This window comes from Pelophylax lessonae, assembly GCF_965119305.1.
Source record: "Pelophylax lessonae genome assembly, chromosome: 3".
Classification (NCBI taxonomy): domain Eukaryota; kingdom Metazoa; phylum Chordata; class Amphibia; order Anura; family Ranidae; genus Pelophylax; species Pelophylax lessonae.
Genome location: NC_138770.1, coordinates 201949546 through 201968703, shown reverse-complemented (window position 1 = coordinate 201968703; position 19158 = coordinate 201949546). Strand labels below are relative to the sequence as shown.

At 39.4% G+C, this 19158-nt stretch overlaps 1 protein-coding gene across 1 annotated transcript in view; it reads right to left on the bottom strand.

Moving 5' to 3' along the window:
* Window positions 1–19158, bottom strand: part of MYO7B (myosin VIIB) — a 545169-nt gene that overhangs the window by 330060 nt on the left and 195951 nt on the right. Inside the window, exons 12-15 of the mRNA XM_082249873.1 lie at window positions 18083–18225; window positions 11646–11856; window positions 2368–2503; window positions 134–294 (exon numbers count right to left, since the gene is read on the bottom strand). Of these exons, the coding sequence (XP_082105999.1) occupies window positions 134–294; window positions 2368–2503; window positions 11646–11856; window positions 18083–18225 (651 nt within the window). The remainder of the gene's footprint in view (window positions 1–133; window positions 295–2367; window positions 2504–11645; window positions 11857–18082; window positions 18226–19158) is intronic.

Below are 19158 nucleotides of genomic sequence, written 5' to 3'. Positions count from 1 at the left end.
AAAACAACTAGAAGACAAAGGCCCAGGTTATTTAGGTCTTGAAAGTGTTTCTTTTTAATGTGCACAATAAGCCTTTACAGGCAGTGAGCTGATAGATGAGGACCGAAAGACCCAAAAAATGTATGGAAACAACCTTCTGGGTGTTGAAGCCTGTGTTTCGGATAATTCCACGAATGGAAGCATTATTAGCATTTTTATCTAGCTGGAAGACCTGCTTCAAGAACTTATTGGTAGAAGAGTGGATCATAAGGATAAAATCTGTACTCAGCAAGTCACGGTTCTTGTCCAGAAATCCTAAACCAGAAAAAAATGGCATATTATGTATACATAAAACTGCATTTGTTCTTTCATAATCTATTCATTGACTACAAGTACAGCATTATCAACTCAAATGTTGCTTGTAACATGCATGTTCGGTAATGCAGAATATTCAATAAACTTTTGCTGAGAATTTTTTTATTCAAGTTACTTGTTTTGGTGTGGTATGGTTTGTTACTTCTAAAGTAACCTCTTCTCTAGTTGGGTTTCTCAAAGGGTAATGTCGTTTGGGGAGGTTAGGTAGGTGGGATAGTTGGGTAGGGTGTGTGTGTGTGTTTGGGGGGGGGGGGGTGGATTGATATATGAGAGAGGATTGAAAGGGAGAATGGTGGGTTAATGGGAATTTGTCTACCTCCTGGGCCCAGTATCGGTAAGTCTTTGAGTAAGAAGGGTAGCTCTAAACGGAATGTGTTATAACAGAGCAACTCCTCTTTTAAGCTCAAGTGTAAAATATGGAATGTCAAGCATATTTAAGAGGTTATGATTATCAACAAATCTGGAAACTGAATCCTAGCACTTTATCACAGCTTACATAAATATAAAATGGTTTTAAACAACAGACAATGATAATAAACAATAGAATGTGGTGTCACCAAAATGTAAAAATTACCTAAACATTGGCAATAGGTTAAAGAGTCTATTCTTCTATAAAGCTACATTCAGACGGGTGATTAGCACTCCATGCCACATCCAGCATCAAGAATCTGCGAATCCTGTGCCTGGAATGACAGGTGTGTATGAATAGCTGCAGCTGCTCAGCTCATACAATTCACCGATAGACTGACAGTGGCTGCAGCCATTCATGATAGTCTGCACAGCCAGTGATTACCTGCTGTGATCATGACTGGATGTATGCAGTCAGCGTCCAGCCAGGATCATTGGTCCCTGACCACATGCAATCGCTGATGCTTCCTGCCATTGCATTCCTGAGCCACTGAAGCTATTCATACTCACCTGTCATTCTAGTCACGCGAATTGGCTGAAAATTGCAGGATGAGCTAATCACCTGTGGTAGGGGCCACTCAACCGACACATGGGAGTACCTTTCACGTAGGGCACACTCATCAATGCCTGGGACCAGGTGGAGACTGCAGTCATGTTGACAATCGAACATTAAGGCAGTTCCCTGACTTAAGAGATAAGCCTCCACTGTGTGCAGTAATTAAAGTACAGAGTTCCTCTAAAAAGTGCTATCCAAAGTCAGTACACACTGTAACTTAGTAGATGTTGCATTAGAATGGATGTGCTGAGTCTGCGTCCACTCCACCAGTCCAGCGTGCCTCTGTTACCTCACTCCCAGTAACATAATGGGATCCCACCGAGCACATAGCGCAGATCAGATGCATGCTCATTAACCCTTTCCTTTCTGTACCTCATGACCAGGCCATAGATCTCTGTAACAGGAGTTCAGATGCTATTGGGTACCGACCGCTAGGGAGGGAGCCAGGCAATGACCCCTTCGTTACTGGAGGACCAGGTACCATGCCTAATAACTGGTTGGTTGGTGTCTTGAACTTGTGCTCTTAGCAACTGCATTGCTCTTCCTTGTCTTGCCAAGTTAATCTCTTTTGGTAGTAGCTGATGCTCATAACCCTTTGTGCTTTACAGACCCTGGTTCTTTAGATACCCCAGATCCCATATTTACCCCTTTGAATAACTTCAGACGAGGCTTAGAACAGTTAATGTAACTTTAGTGTAGAAACATCAACATAACAGTCCAATATGAATAATGTCCATTTCCTAACCCTAACTACAGTTGTATGGCTCCCCAGGCAAACCTCCATGAGGTGATAGTTCATGTTGGTAATCTCCATGACTTGGATGTCCTTCGAGAACCCCGGTGCCTTCTGTAGACTGCAACACTCAAAGCGGGAACAGAACCAACCGAGGCTATCGGATCTCAGCCTTTTCCCTTTTTATAGCACAGGTGGACTGGCTGGGACCAAAAAGCCTGGGAACTGAGCACACATAATGTAACCCTTTCCCCCAGCCTGGGCCAGCCGCTAACTTACTGAACCAACATTGATGTGACTATAACCTAATACTTACCTTCTGTTTCATAATATACAATTCCCGCAAAATGGTTTATTCCAAACTTTGTGTCATGCACACTTTTAGATGCAATGTAAATTTTACTTTTGCTGTGAATGTTATTAAGTTTGGTCAGCATGGTAGCATCTGTTCCCTAGGAAAACAATACAAACAAAAAAGATGGTTACAGATTCCAGTGGGATAGTGTGCAGCCTTACATGTAGGATACAATCTAATAGAAAAAAAAAAACATACATTTTCAAACTGCAAAGGCAGTACCCTGAGCTTCAAGGAGACCCAATCAAAGTGGTTGCTGGTAAAAACACAAACTTGTATTCATTCTGTTTTTTCTAGTAGTTTTAATTCATTAAAGATTGATAACTAAAGTAGGTCTGTGCTTGCTAAAGGTTTCCAATACATGCAAGCTTCATCAATGATTTTCATTTTGTGTAAAATAAGCAGGATATAAAAGAAACCTACCAGTCATTTTATTGCTTTAAAATACATACTAAAAGTGTAATCCTACATGCTGTCCACAGGCCAAGTAGTGTATAAGTAAACCCAACCTCAAAAAACTGGATTCTCTGATGTTCATTGATTGACACAGTTCCATAACTTCTTGACCCTTGGGTTTATGCTGCCCCCAACAGGAGTAGGACACTAGGCAGAAAAAAGTTTGACTATGCCTATAGGGCAGTCCCAGGGGGTATACTCCCACTTCCTGCTATAGGTTTTCAGTTTTTGTAACAAGAAGTGTCAGAAGAACATATAACCCAACTCAATAGAGGGGTGGGTGCTGTTTCCGTCAATCAACATCAGAGAAAAGGATTTTACGGTAAGACAAAAATCCAGTTTTCTCTTTCGTTCATTGATGGACACAGATCCAAATCTTCTTGACCCTTGGGACGTCCCAAAGCAGTGTCAACATGAGGGGACAAAAAACTACACTCTCAAGAGGACTAATCCTTTCCAACAGTGGCCTGCAAGACCTTGCAGCCAAAGGCTCCGCAGATGCCAACACATCCACCATATAGTTACATAGTTAGTCAGTTTGAAAAAAGACACAAGTCCATCTGGCTCAATCAATAAAAAAAAAAACAGTAAAGAAAACCTAACCATACAATCTCATATACACAATCCTATACCCGCAGTTGATCCAGATGAAGGCAAAAAAAAACCCAGCAAAGCATGATCCAATTTGCTACAGCAGGGGACATAAATCCTTCCTGATCTCTTGAGAGGCAATCGGATATTCTCTGGATCAACTTTACCTATAATTATTAGTACCCATTTATATTATGTACACAAAGGAAAGAATCCAGGCCTTTTTTAAAGCATTCTAGTGAGCTAGCCAGAACCAACTCTGAAGGGAGTCTATTCCACACTTTCACAGCTCTTATGGTGAAGAAACCTTTCCGTTTTTGGAGACTAAATCTGTTTTCCTCTAGACGTAAAGTGTGCCCCCCTTGTCCTCTGTTTTGACCTTAAAGTGAATAACTCAACACCAGGTTCACTATGTGGACCCCTTATGTATTTATACATGTTGATCATATCCCCCCTTAATCTCCTCTTCTCAAGAGAGAATAAATTCAGTTCCTCTAATCTTTTCTCACAGCTGAGCTCCTCCATGCCTCTTATCAGTTTGGTTGCCCTACTCTGCACTTTCTCCAGGTCCCGATAACCTTTTTAAGAACTGGTGCCCAAAACTGAACTGCATATTCCAGATGAAGTCTTACTAATGATTTGCACAGGGGAAAAATGATCTCTCTCTCTGGAGTTCATGCCTCTGTTAATACAAGAAATGACTTTGCTTGCTTTGGAAACCCCAGCTTGGCATTACATGCTATTATTAAGCTTAGGATCTACCAGAACACCCAGATCCTTCTCTGCTATGGATTCCCCCAGTTCTACTCCCCCTAGTATGTATGTTGCATGCATATTCTTAGCCCCCAAGAGCATAACTTTACATTTATCAACATTAAACCTCATTTGCTACATAGTTTCCCAATGAAACAGTGCATTGAGGTCAGCTTGTAAGTTATTCCACTGCAAAGCTTGGTGTCATCTGCAAAGACTGAAATGGTACTTATAATCCCAGACCCTATATCATTTATAAAGATATTAAAAAGTAATGTCCCAACACTGAACCTTGGGGTACACCACTGAACCTGAACCTTGGGGTACACCACTGATAATCTACTATGACCATTCAGAGTAATAATCATTAACCACTACATTCTGAATTCTATCTTTTAGGTAATTTTCTATCCATTTACAAACTGATCTTTCCCTGTAGACTTTACTATATTTGAAGAATTTTTTGGGGTTTATCCTACTATCTTTTGCAATCTGTCGTTCATTTTGAATTTTTGCGTCCTTGATTTCCTTTTTACATATTCTGTTATATTCTTTGTAACAATTAAACAATGATAGTGTTCTTTCATTTTTATATTTTTTAAAAGCTCTTTTCTTATTTATTTATAGCTTTGGCCATGAGCCACATAGGTTTTATTTTTAGCCTTTGGTAATACACTTTGCAGTAAGTTTGCATTTTGTCTTTTTGAAAATTTCCCATTTCTGTTCTGTGCTCATCGATGCCAATATTCCCCCCCCCCCCCAGTCTAAATCCTGGAGAGCAGCCCTCATCCTTGGAAAATCTGCTCTCTAAATGTTAAGTGTTTTTGTATTTCCTGTATGCGTTTTTTGCTTACAGCTAACATTAAATTAAATCATATTATGGTCACTGCTACACAGATGTTCTTTTATATGAACATTAATAATAATCTCTGCATGGTTTGAGATTACCAGGTCCAACAGAGCATCATTTATAGTGGGGGCCTCAATAAACTGTACCATAAAATTGTATTGTAAGAGATTCATACATTGTTGCCCTTTAACTGTTTCGGCAGTGACATTATTCCAGTCAATGTCTGGGTAATTAAAATCCCCCATTATTATCACTGGTCAGCCCTTGCAGCCCTTACTATCTGTGCCAGGAGCAGACTCTCCACCTCCTCATTAATACTGGGAGGTCTAAAACAAACTCCAATGATAATCTTTGTATTACACACACCCATGTACACACCCATTCCACTCATACTGCTCAGACTCATCACACTCTCCATCAACTAGGTCCACTTTCACACTCACTTTGAGATCACTTCTCACATAGAGACAGAAACCAACACCCCTTTGTTTTACCCTGTTTTTCTGAAAGAGAGCATAGCCATGAATATTAATAGCCTAATCATGTGAAGAATGAAGATATAAAAATTTGTGAAAGCGTACACGAACGACCAAGTGGCCTCTTTGCAACCTGCACCACTGACGCTTGATGACAGAAGCGCCCTTTTAGAATGCACCACAGGGAAAGGAGGAACCTGAGCCTTAATGGAATAGGCCTGCAAAACCATCTGCCTGATCCATCCGGAAATGGTCACAGCAGACGTGGCCAGCCCCTTACGGGGTCCATCAATAAGGACAAACAGGGAATCTGATTTTTGGAACGACCCAGTCGCCGCCAAGTACACCCTACAGCCACGTCGGAGCAATTTTGGACAATTAAAATAACATAAGGCAGCTATTAACAGGTGGGATATGATTATAATCATCTCCTATCTATAAATAAACACCACAAACGAGTCCTCAGGTTGGCTACACCTTTTGAGAAAGGCAGGTTTGCTGAAATGCGTAAAAGTCACGCCACGGACAGCCTATCCATGTACTTTTGATGCACTATTCTTGGGATGTCTATAAGTGTAATTGCTTAATTTTATCAATAAATTTGTAGCAGTTTTACACTATTTCTTGCTTCTTTCGGGTTTATGTTCACCATTTCCGAACGAGAGCCATCGCTGCATATACCAGCTACCTTATTACACTAATGCATCTGATGTCATCGTACGGACTCAAATAACCATCATCTACCATTCAAGCATTACAGATCCAGGTACTATATGGTATTCTGGGTCCTGTACCTCTGTCAGCTTCAGCAGCTGGGACAGCTTGGTCAGCAGCTCGAACAGCTCTGATCTTCATATGTGAACACAGTGTGAATCTGGATCAATTTTTATATTATTTGAATAACAACAGACTTAATCTGAGATTCACAGGACAACGGAATTTGGATACAATCCAGTTTCTAGATGTCACTCTTGAACATCAGGGTAACCATGCAATCACTCGTCTATTTACAAAGCCCTTGGCGGGCAATAGTTTACGACATGCCAAATCCATTCACCCTTTGCACACAATTAAAGGTATCCCGGTGGGTCAATTTCTTAGACTCCGAAGAATATGCAGTGATACGTCTACTTTCAAAAAAGAGTCTGGCCTTCTATAGAAACGTCTTTTGGCCAGAGGCTATCCTAGATAGACCTTAGAAAGGGCCTATAAAATAGCTTTAAATAAAGATAGGAAGCCTTCTTGCACCCAGAACGGACCGTAATAAACATTGTGTCAAACGGGATAGCTCCATCACACTGGCTATTCCCTTTAGTCTGGAATTTGGCAGAATAAAACACATAATAAATAGACATTTACCTATTCTATATGGAGATAATGTGTGTGCCAAAATTCTGGAAAAAGGTATCAATGTGGTGGCTAAACGAGCCAAGACATTAGGGAATTTTTTTTCATCCAGCAAAACATCACTAAAATTCCCCACATGGCTTCATTTTACAGGCAATTTCAGATGTGGTATGAAAGACTGTTTGACTTGCCCTCATATTCTCCAGGGTGACAAATTCCATTCAACATCAGACGACAAAACATACAGTATTAGGAATTTTTTCAACTGTAATACGAGATTTTTGATTTATATGATTACTTGTAAGATTTGTTCCGTGCAGTATGTAGGCAGAACAACACGCAAATTGAAAGATAGATTCAGAGAACATCTTAGTGATATCAGAGGCTGCCAGTCCATGAATGTTGCCCAACACTTTAATGGAGAACATAGTGGGGATCTCTCTTTAGTCATTTTTTAGGTTTTAGAACAAGTTATACCATCACATAGGGGAGGTGATGTATTTCGCCTCCTAAGTAAAAGGGAGGTCTTCTGGATATTCAAACTCCAAACCAGATTGCCCAAATGGTTACATTTTGAATGGGATGTCACTCACTTTTATAAATAGAAATATACCACAGAGAGTGCCTACATGCTCAAAGTCTATGCATGCTGGTTATGCTGTTTGTAGATTGTTTTTACAGGGATGCGGTGTAGTTTGTTGATATATGCACTAGTATGACACTACTTTATTATCTGTTTATAATTTACGAATTCCCTAGTAGCATCTGTGTGACAGATGATATTTTGCACACATTTTTTATATTAATTTGTCCCATTCATGGATGTTTATACATTAGGATTTTTCCGGGTGTTGCGTATCCATGGTAATAACAACTGTTCCTCTTCTCTTCATACATTTTCTCTGGGTCTTCTTATTCTTACCCCCTTTTCCATGTCCTCTCTCTTAAGATATCCCTTTGGAATGATATACATTATGGTTCATGATATACATTGTGTGGGTTACATTACAGTAACCTGTTCTTGTCATTTGTTCGTTGTCAATTATTTTGTTGCACCTGGCTCTTTGGCATTTTCCTACATCTCCGTAGATCGGGATTTTACTAATGGTTTAGGAATAATTTGTGGATACTTCTAGTAAATTTTATGTATGGCTTTCCTCGGGTTGCAAACTAATTAATCCTTTCCTCTATGTAGATTTCTCGCCCGACTTTGTACATGTATGTATGTGTGTGTGTGTGTGTGTGCATGTACGTGTACACATGTTCATGTATTTAGTTATGGTTTTTTTTTAATTATCCAAGATTATTGAATGTTGAATATTGCAAGAGACAGTAGTGATGGCTCTATAATGGGCCAAGGCAATACAAGTATGAATATAAGTTTTTCAAGATAATGGGATCAAAAGGGGACTTTTAAGGAGTCAGCTTCTTAAGGCCCGTACACTCGATACGAAAATCGGAAGTAAAATTTAGTCAGATGAATGATCTGCTGTTTTACAGATTGTTAGTATAGTGCTTTCGACAACCGATTACGAATTTGGATGAGCAGGCTATAACATTTTTATCTTACGTCAACACAACGTCCATTTTTCGTTTTAATTAGTACAGTTTTCGTCTGAAAAAAATCGTAAAAGAGCAAGACTAGGCATGCTCAGAAATAAAAAAAGAACACATACAAAACAATTCAACACATGACATCACTTCTGAAGTAGAATTTTGTCGTACCAAAATTTTCGCATGAAAGTAACCTCTTCACTTTTGACATGAGACTAGCATGCACCAAAAAAACGGACGGAAGAACGTCCGATAATCTGATTGTGTGTACGAGGCTTTACTCTTTATATGCATTCATGAAACATTTGGGATATTTATGTCCATTACTTGCACGGAATAATTTTCTGGTATTAACAATCTTTATACATATGCATATGGATAATTTTTGGACACATACATATATATATATATATATATATACACACACATATACTTCATGACTTAATTTTCAATATAATTATCAATGGTGAAGCAAAAAGGTTTTTTGGAAAAAAATTTAAACTAGTTTTTCAACATGTTTAATCTATTTAATCTATTCAATTCAATTATGTCTGACTGTGTTCGTTGTTTTTCCTCCTCCTTTAAGGAGAATTTTATCATAAACACAATGTTTCCACATCTTTTTGGATATGGATTTATCTAGTGTTCTTTGACTTTGTTTTTTGTGACTTTGTATCTTTTTAGACTGTCACTGATTGTATGTATATTTATGCAATTCAATATAGTATGAACATGGTTAGATACTGCTTTACCAAAGTTTTTACAGTAGTCAAAATTTATCGTGTTTTGTTTGATTTTTCTCCTTTGCAACAATTTTTATTGTTTATTTTTTATTATTTATTTTTTATTTTTCATTTTTCATATGAAGTGATATGTGTATATATATTTTTAGTACACATTTGGTCATTATCTATTCAACACTATTTGTTTATTCATTTATGTTTATTCATTCACGCTTATTTTTTCACATTTATATTTATGTATATATATATATATATATATATATGTGGTGGAGGTCTTTCATCTTCTGTTTCCCTTTTTCGTGTTTTTTTTTTTTTTATTCTTCCTCTTTCACATTGTTTTCTTTCTTTCTTTTTCTTCTGGTCATGTGGAGTTTCTTCATTGTAAGAACCACACTTCATTAATCAGCATCATAGTGTGCAATTAACATTGATGACTTTCAGCTGTTGTCTACTATTTATGCAGCTACTCCACATGCATGTTCATAGTTATGATTAGGCGAATTTGATTTCGTGAAACGCATCAACTATTTCTTGTCTCCTGTCCCTGACATTTTTGTCTGCTATGGATTTTTGGATTTACCAATAAATTACTATATTTTTTAGGTCGGAGTGCAGTCTTCCACTTCCAGAGTTTACAACTGCCGGGATTGCCGTGTGAGGCGCGTACCCGTGGATGATAAAACATCAGCTCCCCAGCCTGGTCAGAAGCTCAGATGGCTTGGCCAGCAACTCGGACAGCTTGGTCAGCAGCTCGGACAGCTTGGCCAGCAAAGCCGCGACCTAAATTTTTGGCCCGATCCGGCCACGTGAGGTGCGTACCCATGGATGATAAAACATCCACTCCCCAGTTTGGTCAGAAGCTCAGATGGCTTGGCCAGCAGCTCGGACAGCTTGGTCAGTAGCTCAGACAGCTTGGTCAGTAGCTCAGACAGCTTGGTCAGTAGCTCAGACAGCTTGGTCAGTAGCTCAGACAGCTTGGTCCGTCAACCACAAGTAGACCACAAAGCCGCAGCCTAAATTTTTGGCCTGATCCGAGTGCGTGAGGGGATAAAACATCCACTCCCCCAGCCCAACCACAGCTGCAGGGAGCCCAAAGGACATTCCTGCCCTAGTCACTAACCCCCCAGGAGGCAGGGAACCCACTCAAAAACCCCACAGTGACTCTTTAGAAGGGCTGGGGGGGATGGAGGGGATCCTAGGGAGGGGCCCACGTCCACCCCAAAAGACCACTGCACCATCTTGGAATGGGGGTGCTGCGGGCCAGAGGCACGCTGCGACTCAGGTTGTGACCAGGGTCGTGACCAGGGCTATGCTTCCTCACGAGGCGTTTATTCGCCAGCCCCTAGGCTGTGCTAGGAACAGAGATCCCAGCAAGGAACTAGGTCCTTTCTCCTGACTAGGAAGAAAAAAAACTGAAGACCTATAGCAGGAAGTGGTATACCCCCTGGGACAGCCCTATAGGCATAGTCAAACTTTTTCCCGCCTAGTGTCTTACTCCTGTAGTGGGCAGCATAAACCCAAGGGTCAAGTAGATACATGTTAATGTAATTTCAAAAGTCATTCACAATCTTTTTTTTTTAAATCTACATCTTTTATTAAAATAAGAACTTGTGATACTGCCATAAAAGGTCCTTGTTCAAGCACTTTCTGTTGAGGCATACCAACTTTCTGTCCCCGCCCCAAACTGCTTACATGCATTGTCAGCCAGTCAAATGTGTTTCTGGTGGAGACTATAAGTGGCCATGCCAATGTTTATTGTGCAGACATGGTCCACTGTTGTCACCACCAGGAAGCCTGCCTTGATCAATGACATACAACGACAGCTGGAAAGCATGCAAGTAAACAGGAAGTTGATATAAAAAGACAGCAATTGATCAGCAACACAGATCCAAAAAAGGTGAAAACAGGATTTTAAAAAATGCATTTATTTTTACAAAACACAGTGCTTTGTCACATTAAATGTCATCTAGCTAGTATTTACATAAAGTATATACATGTCAGAACAGGTTAAAGGTATTTGTTTTTATTTGTTATTACCAAAAAGTATGTTATTTAACTTCATGTAAAAGTTGTTATTTTATGCATTTTTTTTTTAACTTATACATATTCAACGCCGGGGTCCAGAATTCTAGGTGACTAAGCACAGGCCCTTCCAGCACCTGGCTAAGAAGTGAGCGTGATTCTGGCCACAAAATGCTTTTAAAGTGCAGGGAATTTTGAGGAGGTGACTCCCCTTGTTCCTTTTTCAGATTATTAGGTATCACTATATTAGGTGCCATACATTACAATGAAAATTATGTATTCATTTTACTTTATATAGCCCACAATAGTAATACATGAGGTTTTTTAAAATACTGTCTGTAAGTTCTCCTATCTCGGATCCTGGTATAGCTAGTAGTGGTTAGTAACATTTAACTGGATTTGTTCTGTAAGGTTTCATTAGTTGGATGATTGTTGTTAGAGCCTTACCTGGGGAAATTTGCTTTCCTCATCGATAAGTGAAATGATGTTCATGGGTCGTAGCGCAATGATATCCAATGTGCGTTGGTTATCTGAGAATTCCACAAGCTGCCATTGTATCTGCTCTGCAGCGTATTCATCTTGCTCCAGCTTGAATATATGACGCACAAAAAACTGCTGTAGATGCTCATTGGCAAAATTGATGCAGAGCTGCTCAAAGCTGAAAAGAGAATTATCTGGATATCTAAGTACTATTATGGCTGAAAGGAAGGGCTGTTGACATAAATAAGCCACACATTTAATATTGTATATTCTGGTTTCTTTCATTCAAAATGTTTCATTAACACCTCTTGCATCAAAGTAGAAAAATATAGGAATATTCTTTAGCATTAGGTAAAAGTGTAACTGCGCTTAATATCTAGAAAGGAAGCAGCAGCTTTATAGTGTGATAACACCAAGCAAACATGTAAAGAAAAAGAAAAAAACTGTGCTGATGTAAAAAAGCCTGAATGTTGGTAATTGACATACCAAAACAAATAAATTCATAAATATGAATAAATCACAAAAAACATGTAAATCCTGAAATGTAATAAAATCACATCTACAGAAGTGCAAACTAATATGTGACTAAGGATAGCTGATGAATATAATACAAATCACCAATTGATACATGATATAGTGTCCATAAATAATATAAACAATATATGTGCAAAAAAAGTCCTAAGGTATCAATCCAAAGTCGATTAGGATAGATGAAGTGGGTGAAGATTAGGAAATAAATAGCTGCTGTCACCACGGTGCTCCAATGAATATGACATGTATATCAGCTTACCAGACTCAGGGTATACAACAGCATATACACCAATCTCCTCTCAACACAGCTTCTCATACAGGATCCCTTATTCCAGTGAGCCCAAAACATAAATAACAGGAATGGAAAGGTATGATCCAAACACTGGTCTCAGATAGGGTCTCCGAAGGTGCCATATAAAAGAACAATAGGCTCCATAGTGAAATAACGTAAAAAAACAATTTATTAAACGAATAAAAGATTGCATTCACATTACATTGGATGTAAAACACGTATAGCAGAACAAACAAGCCGGCCGGCTCTCATGTAGCCTGTCCTCGGGGTAGCGCAGTGACGTCAGCACGCCGTACCCGAGGACCCGTATCAATTACCCGTATTAATTGGTGATTTTTATTATATTCATCTGCGATCCTTAGTCACATATTAGTTTGCACTTCTGTAGATGTGATTTTATTACATTTCAGGATTTACATTTTTTTTGTGATTTTTTCATATTTATAAATTTATTTGTTTTGGTATATCACTTACCAAAATTCAGGCTTTTTTACATCAGCACAGCTTTTTTCTTTACATTCTTTAGCATTCTTTAGCATTGCAGTTTTATGCACTAAAAAAATAATTATAGCTAGATATGAAGGTCAAATACAGTTTATAATATGTGATTAGTAAAAGCAACCCTAAATTGAATGGGTTTCCCTTAATTCTGAATTACACAAAAAACACTGCATCAGTAGAGAGAAAGAACTATCTTTATCTATAGTATTCTATGCTTGAAAAAAAAATAATAAGATGCAGGTTTTTGTTTTCAAACCAATGGATTTAACTAATTATGACTTTTACTTTTGTGGAGTACACTGCTTTATGCTGATTATAATACAGCTCAAATAGAACAGGAAGCTTTTCCTCAAAAGTGATAAAGTTAAGAGCTACTCAGCTAAAGTCTGATATATACATATGTACTAAAGTATGTTATAATAGGAATCAACTTAAAATAATATGAATTTATATCCCATTAAGCAGGACCTCACACTATATAGTGGTTTATAAATTGGCCAATATGGAATTTACATCTATCATAACGCTTTGGGAGTATTTGGCCTGTCTAATGAAATTACTAGCCAATTGTCCAGGCACATTCACACTAGAATGCATGTGTTAATGTGCATTGCTATGCTCCAATGCACGTTGTGTTGTCTTTTTGAAAGAGTAAAGCAAGCTACATGTTATGCAATTTTCTGAAAGAAAATCACTTGATTTCCCCATCCTGGGGAGCACAGTAATTACTGCTAGTGGCTATAGCCACTGGCAATAATTGTATGTTAAAAATCCGACATGTTGGTTGTAACCAAGTCAATCTATGGATCGACTTTGTTACGATCAGCCTGGCCATAGATGGATCCAATTTCAGCCGGTCCCTGCTGAACTGGCTGTGATTTAATCAATTTTTGGCTGCCTTAAGGCAACACAACATGTTTAAGTAAGGGAGGGTTATAACCCCTGTCAGTTTTCTTGTGCCATTTGTGTCCAATTGGGGAGATTTCCCTTTACTTCCTGTGAAAACAGAAGTGAAAGGAAATTCCTCAAAAGTGAGGGAATACTTGGTTGTCACCAGAATTAGTGTCCCCATTGGAAACCTTCTCCTCTATTCCTGTTCTGGTGACAACCCAAAATTTGAGTTTCTTTCACCATTGATGAAACTAAACAGGGCAAAAAGAGAGTGTGCTTCTCCCTTAAGGGGGCATAGACAGCAATAAAAACCAGACAGATGTTCTAATTCCTCTCTTTTCTATACAAAGTTAAAAAAATGTTTTTCCATTTGTTATACTTTTTTGCACCCAAAAACAGCGTATAAAGAAAACATTTGATTTCCAGATGTTCAATTATTTTGCTTGGACTATAAAAAAATAATAAAGATAAAAAGAAAGAAAACGTAATATGCATTAAAACACATCTGTCAAAAGGGGTTAAAACTTTTGCCAACTGCGTATTGCTGTCTGTTCCAGGCTTCTCCTCACTCAGACAAGAAAAAAATTACAGGGAAATCCCATTAATGGGGACAGCCAAAAACAAATTTTTAGTAGAAAGAGGAAGGTGTACAGTATCTCACAAAAGTGAGTACACCCCTCACATTTTTTTAAATAGTCTACTATATCTTTTCATGTGACAACACTGAAGAAATTACACTTTCCTACAATGTAAAGTAGTGAGTGTACAGCTTGTTTAACAGTGTACATTTGCTGACCCCTTAAATATCTCAACACACAGCCATTAATGTCTAAGCCACTGGCAACAAAAGTGAGTACACCCCTAAGTGAAAATGTCCAAATTGGGCCCAATTAGAAATTTCCCCTCCCTGGTATCATGTGACGCGTTATTGTTACAAGGTCTTAGGTATGAATAGGGAGCAGGTGTGTTAAAGTTGGTGTGATCGCTCTCACTCTCTCATACTGGTCACATGAAGTTCAACATGGCACCTCACGGCAAAGAACTCTGAGGATCTGAAAAAAAGAATTGTTGATCTACATAAAGATGGCCTAGGCTATAAGAAGATTGCCAAGACCCTGAAATTGAGCTGCAGCACGGTGGCCAAGAGCATACAGTGATTTAACCGGAAAGGTTCTGCTCAAAACAGGCCTCACCATGGTCGACCAAGGAAGTTGAGTGCACGTTCTCAATGTCATATCCAGAGGTTGTCTTTGGGAAATAGACGTATGAGTGCTGCCAGCATTGGTGCAGAATTTGAAGGGGTCAGCCTGTTAATGCTCAGACCATACGCCGCACAAATTGGTCTGCATGGCCATCATCCCAGAAGGAAGCCTCTTCTCAAGATGATGCACAAGAAAGCCCGCAAACAGTTTGCTGAAGACAAGCAGACTAAGGACATGGATTATTGGAACCATGTCCTGTGGTCTGATGAGACCAAGATAAATGTATTTGGTTCAGATGGTGTCAAGCGTGTGTGGCGGGAATCAGGTGAGGAGGTGTACAAAGACAAGTGTGTTTTGCCTACAGCCAAGCATGGTGAGGGGAGTGTCATGGTCTGAGGCTGCATGAGTGCTGCCGGCACTGGGGAAGCTACAGTTCATTGGGGGAACCATGAATGCCAACATGTAATCTGACATACTGAAGAAGAGCATGATCCCCTCCCTTCGGAGATTGGGCCGCAGGCCAGTATTCCAACATGATAAAGACCCCAATAGGGCTGAAACAACTAATCGACTAAATCGATAATAATCGATAATTACAATCGTTGTCAGCGATTGTCATTATCGATTAGTTGCTCCGTCGATTAGTTGTGCTGCTTTGTGAAGTTTCCCCGCCTATCAGCAAGCTGTCTGCTCTGTGAAGCCGACGGCTGCATTCACTGTCTCTCTCTCTCTCACAGCTCTGCACTTCCGTGACTCCCCCCCTCCTCCCTCCTCCCTCCTCCCCCCTCCCCCCTCCTTTACTCTCTGCCTTTCCTCTCCGCCCTCTTGCTGATGTCAGTGAGGGAGTGAGTCATATCGAGGCAGAAAAGAGGACAGAAGCAGCAGAACGTGAGTGCAGAGATTAGAGCTACAGTGTCCTGTGACTGTCCATGCACTGTCCCGCCAAAAAATATAATAAAAGCTTCTCCAGATAAGAGTTAATATTCCTTATAAAGTGCAATATTCTAATAGAAAAATAAGTGATTAAAAACGTCCATAGAGCACATAAAGGGGGTCATTCTATGCTGCCTATTTCATATCTATGGCTGACATGGATGTTTTTATTTACTTATTTTTCTATTATAATATTGCACCTTATAAGGAATATTAACTCTTTTATCTAGATAAGCATTTATTATATTATTTACAGTATATAGGAGCTTAATTAAGGAAAAAAAAAAAAAAGTTTTGGTATAAGGCTCGGTTCACATTTGTGCGATGCGGGAAGGCTGCGAATATGCAGCCTGTTCCCGCATTGCACCCGCACAAGAGGCAGTTCACACTGCCATATGCGATACGCAGGGGGTGTCAATTAAATGTTAACGACACCCCCAGTTTGATCGCATATCGCAGTGCGATCTGACAGTTTGCACAGAATCGGATCGTACAACTGTGAACCACTGTGCGGTGCGATCCGATCCTGAGGCGGCTCAAAAAATGCCTCATGTGCGAGTTTGCTGTGGATGCACTGCGAATTCAGCCATACAAAGTGTATGGCTGAACTCGCATCCGCACATGAGATCGCATGTAATTTAGGAGCAGTGCGCTCCGAATTACATGCGATCTCGCAAACTGCACAAGTGTGAACCGCAACTAAGTGCTGGTTCACACTACTGCGGGTGCGCTGATTCGCACCGCACCCGCACAAAAGTCGCACATGACCCTTTTTTTCAGCCGCATCAGGATCGGATCGCACAGTGGTTCACACTTGTGCGATCCAATCCTGTGCGAACTGTCAGATCGCACTGCGATATGTGATCAAACTGGGGTTGTCGTTAACATTTAATTGACACCCCCTGCGTATCGCATATGGCAGTGTAAACTGCCTCTTGTGCAGATGCGATGCGGGAACAGGCTGCGAATACGTGGCCTTCCAGCATCGCACAAGTGTGAACCGGCACTTACACTCTGTTTGCTCATTATTATTTTAAATAAATGAAAAAAAAGGCATATTGAGTTTTTTTATTATTTTATCCGATTAATCGAAAAAATAATCGGCAACTAATCGATTATTAAAATAATCGTTAGTTGCAGCCCTAGACCCCAAACACACCTACAAGAGGACCACTGCCTTGTTAAAGAAGCTGAGGGTAAAGGTGATGGACTGGCCAAGCATCCAGACCTAAACCCTATTGAGCATCTGTGGGGCATCCTCAAACAGAAGGTGGAGGAGCACAAGGTCTCTAATATTCACCAGTTCCCTGATGTCGTCATGGAGGAGTGTAAGAGGGCTCCAGTGGCAACCTGTGAAGCTCTGGTGAATTCCATGCCCAAGAGGGTGAAGGCAGTGCTGGAAAACTATGGTGGCCACACAAAATATTGACACTTTGGGCCCAATTTGGACATTTTAACTTAGGGGTGTACTCACTTTTGTTGCCAGTAGTTTAGAAAATAATGGGTTAGTGTTGAGTTATTTTGAGGGAACAACACATTGACACTGTTATACAAGCTTTGCACTCACTACTTTACATTGTATCAAAGTATAATTTCTTCAGTGTTGTCACATGAAAAGATATAATAATATATTTTCAAAAATGTGAGGGGTGTACTCACTTTTGTGAGATACTGTAGGACCTCTGTCAGGATTGTATTCCTGTGTTTGCACCAATTTATCCTCACTTTCTGTCCAGATTACAAACAGAAACTTCATGTCAAAACAGGAAGTGAGCTGAAATCTTCTTAGCATGGACGCAGACATAATTTAAATCATGATGTATGCTGTAACGCTTTCACTGTCCAAAGTATAAAAACAATGTGGCTGTAGTCAGGCTTCAAAGACTAAAGACACAAGAATAAAGATTTGACTTTTTATATAATATTATAGGACAAACTACGTATCAATAGCTAGTAGCTATTCTTCCTTCTACTAGTCCTGGCCTGTATTATTCCATGACACTGGTTACTACTGCATTAATACTAATTCAATTCTATTTTCTTTTATAAATTACCTGTTTGTATTAAAATGTTCAAAACCAAAGATGTCTAATAAGCCAATAGACCTGCGTTCATTTGCTCTTTCTTTGGGCATCGGTGTGAAAATAGCCTCATTGATCTTGTTCACTATCCACATGAACATTCGGCCATAAATGCCCTATAATAGACAATATAAACATGATACTGTTATTTAGATGCTCACTGTTCTGTTTTTCTTCAAACCATATACTCAGGAATGTTATCTATGGACATAATAAAACAATTTTGTTTATTATATAATATAAAACTATAGAATACTAATAATGGTTGGATCATCGTTGAGGAATATTTTTCCTAACAGCCATTAGGATATGCTTTGTGTGCATGGTATTTTACTTGGGTGCCCTTAGGATCTAAGTGCTGGATCATAGTGGCTGTTCCTTGACAGAAGCAGTACAGGTCCAATGGACCACATAGCGGCAAATTGTTAAAACCTGACTATAGATGCAGGCAGGGCAGCTCGGGAGCGAGCTCACACACTTCCTATGGGGACACTCAACAAACAAGAGGAGCCAGTAACGCTGGCAGTGGACCCCAGACAATGAGGGTCAGGGCAGCTCTGTGCAAAACCAACAAGAATTGTTCGGGGCACAAACACAATTTATCTAGTGTTCTTCTCCCATAATATTCAAATGAGTTTTCAACTTTTTGTTTAAATTTGTAGAACGATAGATTAAGCTAAGCTACAGCACTAGGGAGGAATATAGGAAAATCTCATTCATCTCTTCATTTTTAATAGTCCTTTAAAAATCAATGTGGTTCACTCAATTTTCCCCATGCGACTCACTTGATTAAGTCTAAGTGTTACCATATATTCTTAACCTACATTTATTTACTAGGAGATCCTAGAACCCTGTCAGAAGTCTGGATGCTACTTAAACACTATGATACAGTGATTTAGTCTATGAACTTTAGTTAAATCCATTAGACAGGGTTAAGCTGTGACCCAGGGCCAGCCAGATCACCAATTGCTCTATCAAGTCTCTCAAAGTGTATGTGACATGCACTACATTTGTGTTTGTTTTGTTAACTTATCATTATGCATGCTCAC